The sequence below is a fragment of the Hippoglossus stenolepis genome, chromosome 4 (assembly GCF_022539355.2).
Source record: "Hippoglossus stenolepis isolate QCI-W04-F060 chromosome 4, HSTE1.2, whole genome shotgun sequence".
In the NCBI taxonomy this organism is placed as follows: Eukaryota; Metazoa; Chordata; class Actinopteri; order Pleuronectiformes; family Pleuronectidae; genus Hippoglossus; species Hippoglossus stenolepis.
The window spans coordinates 751,178-766,581 of record NC_061486.1 but is presented as its reverse complement, the minus strand read 5'-3'; the positions used below and the strand labels follow the sequence as shown (position 1 = coordinate 766,581).

Sequence of the window (15,404 nt, the reverse complement as noted above, 5' to 3'; positions counted from 1 at the left end):
TGAAGATGATGAAGATGATGAAGATGATCAGAATCACTTGAACAAACATCAGTGAGATAAGAACGACCTGAAATGACAGAAACATCTTTGACGAACATTTAATTAACTTCTAACTTCTAACTTCTTTTTGAAAAAATGTCAGATTTTGTTCTAATAAGAATAATTTATCTTTACTCTTCTTCTTAATGTTTCTGCCTTTGCTCAGTTTATTAGGAACACGCAGCTCAAACAGGCAGTTTGTGACAAAGCCTCCGTCAGGTTGTTTTGTGCTCACAGGTGTTCCTATTATTTTGGTTAGATGAATATCAGAGTCAGCTGATCAACTGACTGCATCATGTGTCGCCGTCGTTAACGTGTTGATGTCCATCATTGGTCGTCAGTCTCTGTGATGTCACTGACAAGGAGGGACGGGGAGGACACATTGAGAGAACAAGGGGACACATGACAGGTCACCAGAGAGACACACCAGCTGGAGTCAGAGGCCGATGGAGTTTAAACTTATTTTATCAAGTGCTATTTACAACAGTGGTTCCACGATACAGGAGATAAAATCACTGGGTTTGAGATCGCAGCTCCCGCTGTCGTAACCACAGTAACGAGCCGCTGCACAAACCGGATCACATTCTTTACATCGTACACACGTGTTTTCTCACTGGTGCCCCCTTGTGACAGTGAAAGGTACTTAATTGAAAAGGAATGTCAAGTTTCAGCTCGTCCTCAGTGAGTGTTTAAATGGACGTTCTCTAACTGTTCACGTTTAATCTGACAAGCTGCCGAAATATGATTCGTGTACGTTGTTGTCCTTACAGAAAAACATCTGTACATTGAGCACAAGTGGGAATTTCCGAGTGCGATATTTTCGCCCTTTGGGACTTAGTGCCGTGCTCAGGGACAATTTGTAAATCTGAGCGGAGTTCCCAGGGTTCGATTCTGGGGCCTCCATTTTTCAGTCGGTATTCCCTGCACATAACATCCTGCAGAATGTTATGAGGGATTATCGTCACATTTCTGTCACTTTATAGAGTTTATACGGAGACAAGATTTTAAGCAGCTCACTGAGAAGTCTGAAATTCTTCTGTTCGTAAGGGGACCATCACAGACGGGGGCATCAACGTTGCATAAAGAAATCCATCCTCAGAACAAAGCAGAGCAGCGAGACACAAATAAAAAGTCACAGTTGAAAGGTTCTGAACAGAGAGCGGAGTAAGGTCAAAGGTCACGGCACTTTGATGGTGTGTGTCGGTCTGTGGTGGGTTCAATGACCTGTTAGTTACAGTGTTAAAACCAGTATTACTTTCTTTTGTGTCTTTTTTTGCTACGTGTGTGTGTGTGTACTTGTTGTGTTTGTATTTTCACTAATTGCACTTGAGGATGAGGAGGTGAGATCCCATTGCCGGTCTGATGTCTGCAGGTTTTTTTGGCATCTTTTCTGGAAATGTTTGAAAACACAACAAAAATTGGGACGGACTCATCTTTAACACAACAAGCTCAGGAACTACAACCCCCATGATGCTTAGGTTACTTCTGTATTAAATACATTTTTACTTAGACGATTCTCAGAAATAACCTGTTGTCGCTAAGGGCAACTAAAATGAATGTACGTGGAGAGCGCCTCAGACGAGGGCACGAGAGCATACGTCTTTTTTCCAAGTATCACGTTGCAGCTTTGTAGAAATGCAGTGGAAAGTAAACGATTTAGTCTCGTACTCTTCATAAAAGCTTCTGGAGCCAGATCTCCGAACGTGCCTCAGAGCACTTCAGTGTGATAAATCCACAACTGGTTCTATCTTCACTGAAATAAGTCTGACACCGGCTACAGGGTCCAAAGTTGTAACCGCTGACGTCACTGACCGTCGGAGGGGCTACTGCAGGAAACTTGCCACCAGTTTGAAAAACATGGTGGGACGTCCCAACCTGAACTTTCAGACGTTTGAACATGGAATCGTCGTCTCCTGAGCTGGTTGAATAAAGTTGGATCCTCAACACATGAAAAGCAGCTGAAGCAGGAATCACAGGTTGTACAGAAACAGTGAAGCATTTTGAAATGTGCGATCACGTCTGATGGAAACAAAGTGAGAGGAATAAGAGGTCAGTGATTTCACAAAGGTATTCTGTGACACGCCGCCGAACGAAGGTCACGATGCAGCAGATTAACCTGAGAGTTCAACAGGAAGTACACAGCTCGAGCAGTACAAGCTGTCAATCACACTGTGGTGTCCACGCCCCCCAAGCATACGGTGCTTCACACGATTGATTATTGATTCTTTTCTGATGTTTAACACGTTTGTAAAACCTTTGATTCGACGGCTGAAAGCAACTTCAAAACACACAAATACTGTTGTGCTTTCAGTCTGTTTGTCGAATTGTGTGTTTGCAGCACGTGTTTTCAAATTCCTGATGTTTTCTGAATTTGCTCATGTTGTGTTTTATCACGTTATCATCAAGTCCTCTACCGATTCATTTCTATGACTCAACATGTCTGTAAGGAATTCCATCAAGGTGAATCTGCGAATTGGAGCCAGGCCGTATTAATGTAATATCACTGTGTACTCGCTGCTGTTCCTCCGGTTAATAAACACGTTTGAAATATGACGATTCTTCGGTTAAGTGTCACCTGCTAATGATATGAAACATCATTCTAGAATCAGGATGAACATAACGTTCACCATCGAGAGGAAAAGTGTTTTTTTACATTCTGTGCAAAGTTAAATAAAGAATAGTCGACACATCATCTTCAACCTTCTGTCGACACGTCGGTCAGTTCTCTTCTATTTACAGTGAGTTTCTAAGACGTTAGTACCATCACCCCGAGCGGGACTAAGACATTCGTCAGAGGAAGAAAATCCACCTTCAAACTAAAGTCCTCGTTAGTACTGATTCTGAGACGGTACCCCCCCCCACACATCTCACACACAGCCTTGTTCCAGGTTCAGTGTAAAACCACATGAAACTAAAGTGAGCTTCAGATATTTTACCTTTGTGTTATAAAATCATATTGGATTTTAAGATTTGATGATTTACTTCAACTATTAGGAAATATCTAAAAACTTTCATAATAACTCTTACATTATCATTTAAAGACAAACCTTCGCATAGATAATACTAACAATAATTATAATAATAGCAGGACAGTTATGAACTGATATTTGACAATTTCACATTTACTCTGAGGAAACGTTTACAATAACTAACTGTAACTTAATTTTGAAAAACTCATTAATGATACGAAACTGATCAAATGAGAATAATGGTTTGCACACGCGTGTAATAAAATCATTAATTGAATGAGATACTAAGTATTAATTATTAAATAAGTCAATGATCAATATTATTGTTGGTATTAAAACTATTTTACAAAATATCTAAATATTCATCTTTTGCATGTCCTGCATCAGTTTAACCTCTAGAGAATAAAGGTGTAAAGAGAGATTTAGTTAATTCAGTGGTTATGACTGGTCAGTGATTACTTCATATTTAAGGTGGATGTTCATGTTACGTTCATCGTTTCATGTTATTGATGAATAAACCGGACTTTCTGTGCTCTTTTCAGTAGGAAGTGGTTCCGTCTCGTCTCAGGATCCCTGATAAATACATTAAACTACATTAAACTACATAGGAAGAAGAATTCCATCTGGAGGTGGATTTTCACCTCGTCCATCAGTTTTAAAAACAACCTGCTGCTATTCTATTTAAAGGCATTCAGCAGGCTCAGAAAACACAGGGCACACAGTGAAAGAGGAGGGACCAGGGAGAGGGAATAGAAAAATAAGAGTTAAAAACTGTGGCAGACACAACGAGACGATCACCTCACTTCACTCTGTGGCAGAGAAACATAAAAAAATGTAAAAAATTAAGTTTCAGAGGAGGTGGGGCACCAGGCGGTCAGAGAGAAGGCAGAGAAAGAGGAGGAGGAGGTGGAAGAGGAAGAGGGAGAGGACGAAGAGGAGGAGCAGGCCTGGGAGAACATTTCTCAGTCTCAGAAGAATTTGTCGTCGATGCGGAAGTGCGGCCGTGTGACATCATCTGGGTTGATGAAGACTGAGATGGATTTCCCAGGATTCTCTGTTACGAGCTGCTGAAGCTTTTTGGCCAGGCGGTCGTCGGGTTGGTTCTCCCCGCCTGCGTCAGACTGCGGTGACGGCAGGTTGTTGGAACTGCCGCGCCACTGCAGTTCCACCGTCAACCTGTTGGCGGCCTTGGCGTGTTCGATGGTGGTGCGGAGGTGCTCGGCCGGGTCGGAGCGCACAGAGGACAGTTTGCGGGCGTGCAGCATGGCCGTCTCGTCCGACAGATGCTCCAGCATGTTGCACTGAGGGATGAAGTAATTGGGACACATCTTGTTGACGAGGCAGTGCTGCAGGTCGTCAATCAGGCCGAGCAGGAAGTGGGCGGAGAAGTCGTCCTGTGACAGGTAGTTGGCGGGAAGGCGGTCGCAGGCCCACAGCATGATGCTGCGGAGGTGGTAGGGGCTGATGGCTTTGGGGCGAGACAGCAGCTTGATGATGATGGCTTTACAGGCCTGGTACGCCTGCATCAGGCTGGGAGAGATGCACTTCTTCAGCTGCACCTCGCTGCGGGCGAACGACAAGCGCCACTCGTTCTCTTTGCGGCCTTTGTAGGAGCAGGCGGGGACGAGGTAGAAGCCACTGATCACCTCCTCCTCCGTGATCTTCCCATCCCAGAAGTGGTTCTCCATCAGCCAGCTCTGAGCTACAGCCGGCCAGCCTTTAAACGACACCACAGGGACGATGTCATAGAGCATCCGGCTGCTCCCAACGCCCAGGATGACGGAGATGATGGTGCCGTACCTCTCCACCTTCTCCACTCGTGGCATCCCTCTCTGCGGCTTCTTCTGCACCTCCAGCAACACCAGGGAGATGGACTGATAGAACCAGTCTGCGACCAGAGTCGGAGAAAAGAAGTAGTTGGTGGTCCCGTTGATGTGGTCGACGATGGTGCAGCAGTCCTTCCACTTGCTAATGGTTCCTTCATCGAAGAGGCGGAGGCTGAGCCAGGAGTGACCCAGGGCCGAGTGCCTCATGTCCAGGGTCACCGGCTGGTTGCGGTCGTGGAGTTTGAGCGCAGGGACCAGCAGAGTGAAGTCCATATCGTAGTCTGTGCCACGGGCGTAGACGCTAAGCTCGTCCAGGTCCATGTCCACCACACCCTCCCGAACGCCTCCCGACAGGAGGAGGTACTCGTTGGCCACTGGGAGCTTCTGGTCCAACTTCTGGACCATTCCTGAGACAGAGGACAAAGGTGGGTAAAGAATTGTGTTAAGTACAAATACAGACAGAGTATGAGGGCGTAGGCTTGATGCTCCGTCGTCCACAGAGCTCTACGTCGTCTTTGGCAGGTTTTTTTTCTCCGCCAATGAGAGCAACCATTTTGCCTTTGGACAGTCAGACCACACTTTGTACAGTCAAGCAGATGGTGACAACACAACAACACAACAACACAACAGGGGCAGTAATAAAAACGATTGGTCCAGCAGCCCCTCGAGTGCTTCGACAGGAACAAAGAGGAAGGTCTTTTTGTCGTCTTTAGCTTTGCTTGATTCTCTTGTTTTTACAGTAGTTGATCTTTTGGGTGCATTAGCGCCACCATCTGTTGGTAGCGATTCTTTACTACTGCTATGTGCCTGTAAAAACAAGGGGAAATAATTATTAAGATGATGACTATTTAAAAATGTCCAAACCCGTCTTTAATCATGGCAACACAAAATGTGTGAGTCCGACACAGTAATCTGCTGTGAGGCTGCTCGTTAACCTGGAGTCCTGCTGGGAAGCGTCTGGACCCAGTCTCATTGTGGTCCGGTCGACTTGGGACTCGTATGTTCTCACGTTCTTGTTTTGGGAAATTAATTAACGAGCATGGAGTTTGAAACCTTGAGTCTGCTTGGCTCCGAGGAGCACACACAGTTTGTTGGTCTGGAGGAGCACACACAGTTTGTTGGTCTGGAGGAGCACACACACCCTTGTTAGTTGTGTTCACTCTTCATCTTGGTGTTTGAGTGTGAACGGACTTTAACAACGATCATCGTTATTAAAATGCAGTTCAGACTTCACCTGTTAAAGAACAAACTTCACAGACCTGATGACAGTAGAACTGGGTTTCACTGAGACGCCACCTGCAGAGGGTTAGTGTGTCTGAGTGTGTGTGTATGTGTGTGTGTGTATGTGTGTGTGTATATGTGTGTGTGTGTATATATATGTATGTGTGTGTGTGTATGTTTGTGTGTGTGTATATATATGTATGTGTGTGTGTGATATGTATGTGTTTGTGTGTGTGTGTATATATGTATGTGTGTGTGTGTATATGTATGTGTGTGTGTGTGTATATATGTATGTATGTGTGTGTGTGTGTGTGTATATATATGTATGTATGTGTGTGTGTGTATGTGTGTATATATGTATGTAGTGTGTGTGTGTGTGTGTGTGTATATGTATGTTTGTGTGTGTGTGTGTGTGTATATGTATGTATGTGTGTGTGTATATGTATGTATAATATATATATATATATATATATATATATGTATGTACAGTGCACAGTGTACAGTGTGTGTATATACGCGTGCACAGTGTGCACTGACCCAGCATGGAGAAGATGAAGTCCTTGGCCGTGTGGATCTCCAGCGCTCTCTGGTCGTCGTACTCCCGCTGGTCGTGCTTGCTGAAGTCCTGGATGAGCCGGTTCAGATCCTCCGTCCGAGCCGCGGACCTGAAGTCCAGCTCGGGCCCGAGGCCGCCGTGCGGCAGCCTCCCGCCGGCCGCGGTGGGGCTGTTCCCGAGGCTTCCTGCCGAGCCGGACCGAGCGGAGAGAGCAGGGGCCGCCATCTTTCCTCCGAGATCAGGTTCGCTGCTGCAGATGCTGCTGGTGGAGCCGAGCCGAGCCGAGCCAGACCAAACACAGCCACGGGAAACAACAGTTCCGCTTCTCAACGCCTTCAAAATAAAGTGCCACCCCTGCTTCTTAAAACACTGATTATTAAACTATATTAATAAACTGTTCACGTGGGGCCTATTTAGAAAAGCAATTAATTTAAGACTGAACGACGAGGACACACAGTATTTTCTATATAAATTATAGTTTTAATTATATGACTCAATTTTTGATTCATCATCTATCATTTATATTTAAATAAAACTATATATTATAACTAAATATTATATTGCAGTTTGATGTATTTTACTTTTAATAAATCGCGGACGGACGTTGTTGAGTTTTATGGATCTTATATTTTGTAATTGCAGCTGTGCAGTGTCGCTGTCTGACCTCCAGGTGTCGCCAGACCCCGGAGCGCCGTGCCGCTGACCCGGAAGTGAACGATCCCCCGAGGTCACCGGGCTCCAACATGGCGTGGAGGAGCTGCTCCGTCCTGCTCAGACTGACCGGAGAGGCCGCTCTGCGGAGCCCGACGAGGGGCGGCAGGTCAGTGAGCTCCGCGGGGGAGAGGCAGCGTGTCCCGGCTGACTGACAGACGGAGCCCCGCTGCCCGGAGCTAGCTCCGTTAGCTTCAGGGTCACTTTGTTTATGGGTTAACTAGCTGGCTAACGTTAGCTGGGCAGCTAACCCAGCTAACTGCGGTTTGTTTGGTTTCATTTGAACTTGGTGGGAGATTTCCATGTTTCTTAATAAACAATGTATGGATTCAGGTTATTTCATCAAATCATATCAATATTTACTGTTGAGGTTCGTGTTAGTTTAATGGAAATGATTCAATAACATTATAACCTGATTTATAACCAGTTTCTCCAGATGTAATCATCTCTGACTGGGATGGAGACATTGATGCATCACCTGATTGAGTTCATGAACCTGCAGCTTGATTAACTGATCAATCTTTATTCATGAGTAAAATCAGTTCATTAAACCTGTGAATCGTTGATTCGTTGTTCGTCCAACTGATCAGCGTCGCTTCATCCTCCTTTTATTAAAGACTCTTATTTTAACTTAAGCTCATTTCAAACAACACAACTGTCGTTGCCCACATTCGTACACATCCTGTACGTTGACATGGTTGTTGATCAATATATCCACTAGAGGGCAGCGCAGAGAGTTTCTGATGTTTAACGTGGAGACGATGGCGGTTTGTGATCATGTTTTTATTAAGAAAGACGCAGAAGTGGCCACATTGTAAACAACGTTGGTCAAACTTAGCATTTCCCAAAGTCTCCTCCAAAGGTTCCAACATGATTTATATTTATTTCTGGTGTCCTATGTCTCTCCCCCAGCAGGTGGCCACACAGCTTCCAGCAGAGATGTGGCTTCAGAAAAGCCGGCAGGAAACCAGAATCCAAGAAGATGGAGGAGGAGCCAGGACCCCCACACACAGAATCGTCTGAGGCTGCGGTCCCTCGCCGGACGCCAACCCCCCACTTGGAACAGCAGGCCCCGCCCACATCCCCCCGTGCCTTCAGTCGACTCATCAAACCGCTGGTCTTCACCGTGGGGGTAGGTGATGCTCACCTGGAGGTGCTGGAGGTGGTGAGGTCACGGGCCGGTATTAACGCCATGTCAGTTTACAGGCTGCTCTTTCGGCTCGGCGGCGATCTGGCAGTACGAGTCCGTCAAGTTTAGAGTCCAGAGCTTCTTCGATGAGATCAGAGCTGATTGGCTGGAGAAGATGAAGCCTCAGAAGAAAGGAGACGTCCGCAAAGAGGTGAGAGAGAAGAGTTCTGTCCATGGCGTTGATTCAGTCTTACCTCTTACCTGAGCCCTGATTGGCTGTGATGTTTCTTCTTTTTTCAGATCAATCAATGGTGGAACAGCTTGAGTGAAGGTCAGAGGACGGTCACAGGTGAGACGACTGTGTTGGATTGACAGCAGACCACACACACACACACACACACACACACACACACACACACACACACACACACTTTATAAACGTTTTTATCGACCTGAACTGTTAATGACAGGTTTGTTGTTCTTCCCAGGGATCATTGCTGCTAACGCCATCGTGTTCTGCTGCTGGAGAGTCCCATCCCTGCAGCGCTTCATGATCAAATACTTCACCTCCAACCCGGCCTCCAGTGAGTCTCTGCTCACACATGATAAACATCAGGCTGCTGTGTTCACGCCGTCACACTCCGACCAGATGAGGTGGGAGTGGTGGGGTGAAGCTGAGACTCTGTGATTGTTCCTGATTTGTTATTTGTCGTCCTCCTGCAGAGACGCTGTGCTCTCCGATGCTTCTCTCCACATTCAGTCACTTCTCTTTCTTCCACATGGCTGCCAACATGTATGTCCTCTGGAGCTTCTCCACCAGTGCCGTCTCCATGCTCGGCAGGGAGCAGTTCCTCGCGGTCTACCTGTCTGCAGGTGCTGCTCTTGACAACTCAGCACGATAACAAGAGTGTGAAAGTCTGTGAAAAGGCTCAGGCACTGACGTCTCTTTCTATTTGTGCAGGTGTTTTTTCTACGTTTTTCAGTTACGCGGGTAAGATTGTCACTGGGAGGTTCGGCCCGTCTCTGGGAGCGGTAAGCGGCGAATGTTTCACTGGAATTAGAAATAACTTAAAACTCTGCAGTAGAAATGTTCCTCCAGGATCTACGTTGGTATTTTTACTTCCTGTGATGTCATTTGATGGAAAGCCATCAGTCAATAAACCATAATATGATAAAAGTACAGAAACGGTTATAAATTAAATAGATACAAATAACTGACATGTATTTTCATAGATTAAAACATATTGATCCTAAAGATTCTAAATATTGAAACTAAATATTTCTTATCATCCAACTATTATGGTTTTTATTTTTAGATTAATTTAACCAGGACCCTGAAAACCACCAGCAGGGGGTGTTTGTGTTAAGAGGGATCGTGGGTGTGTTTTACGTGACACGTTGTAAAGTTTGTTTAATTGGCACCAGACTCAACTTCACGCGTTGATATCGTGGAAACAAGTCGGCATCTGGTGAACTCGGGTTCAAGTCATGTGACTCGTTTGTGTGTTTTCAGTCTGGAGCCATCATGACCGTCCTGGCGGCCGTTTGCACCAAAATGCCAGAAGCTAAACTCGCCATCATCTTCCTCCCCATGTTCACGTTCACAGCCGCCAACGTAAGCCTCGCCTCGCCCGCCTCGCCCAAAGACGCCTGCTCTTCATCGTCTCTTCGCCGTTAACCACTCCCCTTTCTCTGCAGGCGCTCAAGGCCATCGTTGCCATGGATACGGCGGGTCTGGTGCTGGGGTGGAGGTTTTTCGACCACGCTGCTCATTTAGGAGGAGCCGTATTTGGAATGTGAGTTCTGTCAGTTCCCATCATGCTCATCAAAAATAAACAGATCTGTGTAAAACATTCTTCATTTTCTCAGTTGTTCTTCGTCACATGTTTTTATTATTAAAGCCTGTGATTCGTGGATGATCTGTATTTATTGTTTAATTCCTTGATTGATTGATTTTCTGTTCCCTTCCTGTGCAGCTGGTACATCCTGTCTGGTCATGAATTGATCTGGAAGAATCGGGAACCTTTTGTCAAACTTTGGCACGACCTGAGAACTGGAGGAGGAGGAGGAAGAGGAGGAGACGGAGGAGGAAGAGGAGGAGACGGAGGAGGCTCCGTGTGAGACGACAAGGAGGAAAATATCAATGTAAAGTTGTATAAAATGTACAGAAGAAGAGCTGCTTCCTGCTCCGACCAGCTTCCCAGGACTCGTGGTGATGTCACACAAACAAAATCTGGATTTAAATAACGACTTGTGTCCGTATTTGTATGAAACATGGATTCAGATGTTAGTCGTTTTGTTTTCTCGTAGAGAAACAAACTATTGAGTCACAGCTCAGACTGATGATGAACTAATAATCAAAGTGAAAGATCCCGTTTCACCAGCCGCTCGTCTGTAGATCTCAGTTGATCTTCTCACCGGAAACAATCGATGACTCACTTCATGTTTCTAAGTTGTCGATCAATCGGTGAGTTCAGGTTTCGATCTTTTGTGTTCACATATGTACAAATAAAATTTAAATAACACAGTGGAGCCGGTTCTGTGGTCCAGGAAGTCGACATCAAAGACGATTCAGATCTGTGGCCGAGGAAGTCTTCACTTCTCTTCCAACAGTCATTTCCTCCGATTTCTATGCCTCAGCGCTGGCGACACCTAGTGGCCGAAAGGAATATGTTTTTGAGTTGTCAGTTCATTCTTCCATCTCATTGTTGTGAACGTGATATCTCAAGAAAACCTTGAGGGAATTTCTTCAAATTTGGTACAAATGTTCAGTTACTGTCAAAGATGAACTGATCAAATTTCAGAGGTCAGAGGTCACAGTGACCTCATAGTGTCAAGAGTCAATAAACTGAGCCTCACAAACAAGCACAGTGCAATAATTATAGTTTCACCTGAGCTCTGTCTACTTCAAACCAGAGAAAAGCTCCAAGAAATAAACACAAAATAGAGATTTGAAAAAAAAGTCCTGGTATGATTAATGTGCTGTCGGTTTCATCGCTCAGACAAAGGTGAAAAACCAAGTTTTCAGAGTTGTGATAAAAAGCTTTTTCAGCAGAAGTTTCTCTGACTTGCAAACAAGTATGACGTCACTTTAATAAACAAAGAAACACTGAGGTTTAAAGTCCACAAACTGACACACAACTGATGTGTGACTCCCAAAGCATCAGATGGTGACACTGACACTATTTCATTTTGACTTTGATACAAACACAGGTGTAGGTTCATGAAAAAAAACAATTAGACGATGTCAAATTGAATAAATTATTCAAGTTTGAGGCCAAACTGTAAATCTGTAACTTCATACAAACCTGGAAATAATCTGAAAGGAAACATTTAAACTTAAGAAAATATTAAATCAATCTTGGTCATTGATCAACTTCTTTTGATAAGGTTAAATTTCCTTTATTCTCGTACAGTAACTGCTGAACCAGACATTTTATAGTGTAAAAATCGTTTTGTTGGTGCCCTCTGGTGGACAAACATATCTTTGCAGTTCACTGTTATTGACCAACAGACCTGATCCATCACTGATGTTGACACATCAACAAGATGCGATGTTTATGATTTACATCTCAAACATTTTGATTGACTTATGTAGCAACTGTCAGATTTTGGTTCCGAGGATAAAAATTCACCAAACATTAACGTGTGCAATGTTTTTTTTCTCCATATGAATAAAAGTCTGTTTTATAGAAATGTTAGAGGCTGAAACTTGCTCATAACAAACAGTGAAACTGTGTCGACACTGATGTGTGTTCAGAGGTGGATCGACCTTTCTCCAGAGTTCATCGGCCCCGAGCCGAGCGCAGGGGAGCAGAGGTTCTCACACTGAGAGGATTCATCACTGACGAACAACGAGGAGAACGAGCAGAGAACCCTGAGCCTGAAACACCTGATCTGAGGTAAGACCTGATGTGTCCGAGCGGAACTCCACAAGACGACCACAGAGTCCGTTTGATTCCCAAACATTTGACTTTTCATTCTTCAGCCTTGAGAGATGCAGAAGTTATGAAATGTTTCAGGTTTTACTTTAAACGATTCTGGCAGAGCTGAAACAGGAAGTAGTTTAAATGTGATCGTCTGTGATGGAGGTCAGTAAAGATTGAATGAACCTGATTAAACTCAAACTCTGTAGGTTAACCCTCTGGGACCAGGACTCCATTGAGTCCCTGACCGATGCACTGTTTGTCAAAACCACAGAGATCTGCTGTCTTAAATTATTGAGTCTTTTTACAAAGTAAACTTTATATTTGTGACATGTTTGAAATATTTGCAACTTAAGAAGGAACCAATGAGCTCGGAGCTGAAAGCCGCAGAAAAAAGTCATGAGAAACAAAGTAACTCGAATTAAAACCAGTTAACAAACACAAACGAGGGACCATGAACCCACAACCTCCGTTTCTGTGAGCAGCAAAAATAAAATCTATAAAACAGAAACACTGTGTTTTCTGTTGCTGTGCTTGAAGAAAAAAACACTATTATATAAATATAGATTATTTTATGTGTTAATCTGCTCGTTCCTTTGTTCAGTTTTTACCTCTATTAACATGTTTTTTTGAAACTTTGCTTACATTTTAAAAACCAAACATTTCATCAATTAACTGAGGAAATAATCAACAGATTAATCATTAATTTAAAAAACATCATTTTAACAAGTAGAACAATACAGGACCCAGAATAGAACCCTGAGGAACTCCTTTCATGTTCCAACTCCTTTGGAAGATCACATGTCAGACATCTGGTAGTTGAAAGGTTTTTTGTTTTTCAGAGCTGCTCGGTGCTGTCGAACTGTGTTTCCAGGTGTTCCAGCTGTGCGGAGACGTGAAGCGTCATGGCGGTGGGTCTGCAGGTGGTGGCTGTGGTTCTGGGCGTGGTCTCCTGGTGTCTGCAGTCCAGCTGTACGTCCTCTCAGGTGTGGAAGGTGAGGAGTCAGGTGGAGTCGCTCAGCAGCAACCAGTGGCAGTTTGAAGGTCTATGGATGAGCTGCGCCGCCACGTCGCTCGGGTCGGTCCAGTGCAACCGATTCAAGACGCTGCTGGGTCTGCCTGGTGAGGACACACACACACACACACACACACACACACACACACACACACACACACACACACACGTTGATGTTTCCACTTCAGATGTGTAAAATGATCTTTTCATTTGAAGTCTCTCCGTAAACATGTTCTTTAACCTTTGAATAATATTTCTCTGCTCTGCTGCAGTTCACCTGCAGACCTGCAGGGCGCTGATGATCCTGTCCTTGCTAGTCGGTCTCGCCGCCATCATCGTCTCTGTGCTTGGACTCAAGTGCACTAAGATCGGCCGCACGTCGGAACATGTCAAAGACCAGATCGCCCTGAGCGGGGGGGTCATGTTCATTCTGTCTGGTATGAGACGGACACACACACACACACACACACACACACACACACACACACACACACACACACACACACACACACACACACACACACACACACACACACACACACACACACTTTAAAGTTCAGTGGGTCAGATTCAGTGACATCTAGTGGTGAAGTTGCAGATTGCAACCGAACGAATTACCCTCGTGTATCATGAGCTGTTTCTCAGCCTCCATTTAAAGACCGACGACGTCGTAACTACACTGTCACATTTCCCAGAATCCTTCAGTTGTGTCCTTCGCTCTTCCATCTTCAGTCAGTGTGACCTCTGCTCCCAGGTGTCTTCACCCTGACGGCGGTGTCGTGGTACGCAGCCAGAGTCATCCACGACTTCTACGACCCGCTGTACGGAGGAGTCAGGTCAGACACACACACGTCTCTCTGTAGTTGTGAGGACCTCAAACCAACCCTCAAAAAGACAAATTAACGAGGACCAGACAAAATGTCCTGACAAGGATGGTATTGAACCAAAATTGGCCTCAAAGCTACAGATTAAATGATAAGATGATAATGTCTATATTATTGATATTGAAGATGATGGTGGTAGTGATGAAGATGAAGAGTCATCCACTCATGTTGATGCTGTAGGTTCGAGCTGGGCACTGGTTTGTATCTGGGCTGGACCTCGTCCTCTCTCGCCATCCTCGGAGGATCTTTGCTCTGCTGCTCCTGCAGGAGGACGTCGCCTGCACCCCCCACAGGGTAAATTCACTGCACCGCAAAGGCGCTGTACTGGGCTCTGTCCACTCGGGGGCACCATCAGCCTACAAACCACCGTCCTCTGACGTTTTCTTTAACACCACAGAGAAAAGTGGACTGTGATTGAACCAGAACTTCAACATCTCCAGTGTGATCAGGTCCGAGCTGGTCACACTGGCTGGGTCATCACTTCATGTTCTGTTTGTGTCCAGATGTTTCGAATGTTCTGTGTTGGAACAGTTGAACACACATCGAGTTGCTGTTTCTGTTTCAGTGAAGCTGCAGATTCTCCTGTCGACTGTTAACATTTATCTAAACATCGTCTTTTCCAGGACAGAAGTTCAATAACACCATGTTTTCTCCTGCAGGCAGTTTTCATACAACTTCTCCAAGACGAGCCGAGGACAGAGCATCTACCGGGCGGCAGCGGCCTCCGACACCAGCAGCTCCAAAGCTTACGTCTGAAACTGCTGCTTCCTGTCTGATGTCTGGTCGCCGTGACGATGCAGGGAAACACCACAGCATCAGAAGCTTCAACTTTTATTCTTTTCTTGTGAAATGCTCGGATCCATCAACTTCTTTCTGATATTTTAGTTTTATCAACATAAAAACACATAGAAGCAGCTGATTATCTGTTAAATGTTGTAAATAAAATGTTTCCTGATGCCGTTTCCATTTTCAGAACTTTTATTTCAAAGAGTCTCTGTGGCCCAGAGGAGGACGGGCCCTTAAACACCCCTGTTCCTCTGAGGCAGTTCCAGGGCTGCTTCTTCATGTTTCTAAAGAACTGGCTCTTGGACAGAAAATCTGTCTCCAGGGCGCCGACTGTTTGCTGGA

At 45.0% G+C, this 15,404-nt stretch overlaps 3 protein-coding genes across 6 annotated transcripts; 2 read left to right on the top strand and 1 right to left on the bottom strand.

Annotated features, from left to right (window-relative positions):
- Positions 1-486: 486 nt before the first annotated feature.
- Positions 487-6,929, bottom strand: LOC118106465 (nucleotidyltransferase MB21D2). The gene is made up of 2 exons (XM_035155037.2): positions 6,593-6,929; positions 487-5,241 (listed from the first exon to the last, which is right to left on the bottom strand). The coding sequence occupies exons 1-2, from the start codon at positions 6,834-6,836 to the stop codon at positions 3,977-3,979; spliced, it is 1,509 nt and encodes a 502-aa protein (XP_035010928.1). The 5' UTR covers positions 6,837-6,929; the 3' UTR covers positions 487-3,976.
- A 360-nt stretch (positions 6,930-7,289) lies between these two features.
- Positions 7,290-10,976, top strand: LOC118106430 (presenilins-associated rhomboid-like protein, mitochondrial). 2 transcript variants are annotated; one of them, XM_035154965.2, is made up of 10 exons: positions 7,290-7,431; positions 8,238-8,454; positions 8,522-8,662; positions 8,752-8,800; positions 8,940-9,035; positions 9,175-9,324; positions 9,413-9,483; positions 9,965-10,066; positions 10,150-10,247; positions 10,428-10,976. In XM_035154965.2, exons 1-10 carry the CDS (start codon positions 7,355-7,357, stop codon positions 10,570-10,572), a joined length of 1,146 nt encoding a protein of 381 aa, XP_035010856.2. In that variant the 5' UTR covers positions 7,290-7,354; the 3' UTR covers positions 10,573-10,976. The 2 variants fall into 2 exon arrangements, with proteins under 2 accessions (XP_035010856.2, XP_035010855.2); XM_035154964.2 differs by having other exon boundaries at positions 7,298-7,431; positions 8,235-8,454.
- A 151-nt stretch (positions 10,977-11,127) lies between these two features.
- On the top strand, positions 11,128-15,238 carry LOC118106431 (claudin-1). 3 transcript variants are annotated; one of them, XM_035154968.2, is made up of 6 exons: positions 11,128-12,353; positions 13,252-13,499; positions 13,665-13,829; positions 14,125-14,228; positions 14,457-14,570; positions 14,936-15,238. In XM_035154968.2, exons 2-6 carry the CDS (start codon positions 13,283-13,285, stop codon positions 15,050-15,052), a joined length of 717 nt encoding a protein of 238 aa, XP_035010859.1. In that variant the 5' UTR covers positions 11,128-12,353; positions 13,252-13,282; the 3' UTR covers positions 15,053-15,238. The 3 variants fall into 3 exon arrangements, with proteins under 3 accessions (XP_035010859.1, XP_035010858.1, XP_035010860.1); XM_035154967.2 differs by having other exon boundaries at positions 13,220-13,499; XM_035154969.2 differs by having other exon boundaries at positions 12,190-12,353; positions 13,220-13,499; positions 14,147-14,228.
- Positions 15,239-15,404: the final 166 nt, after the last annotated feature.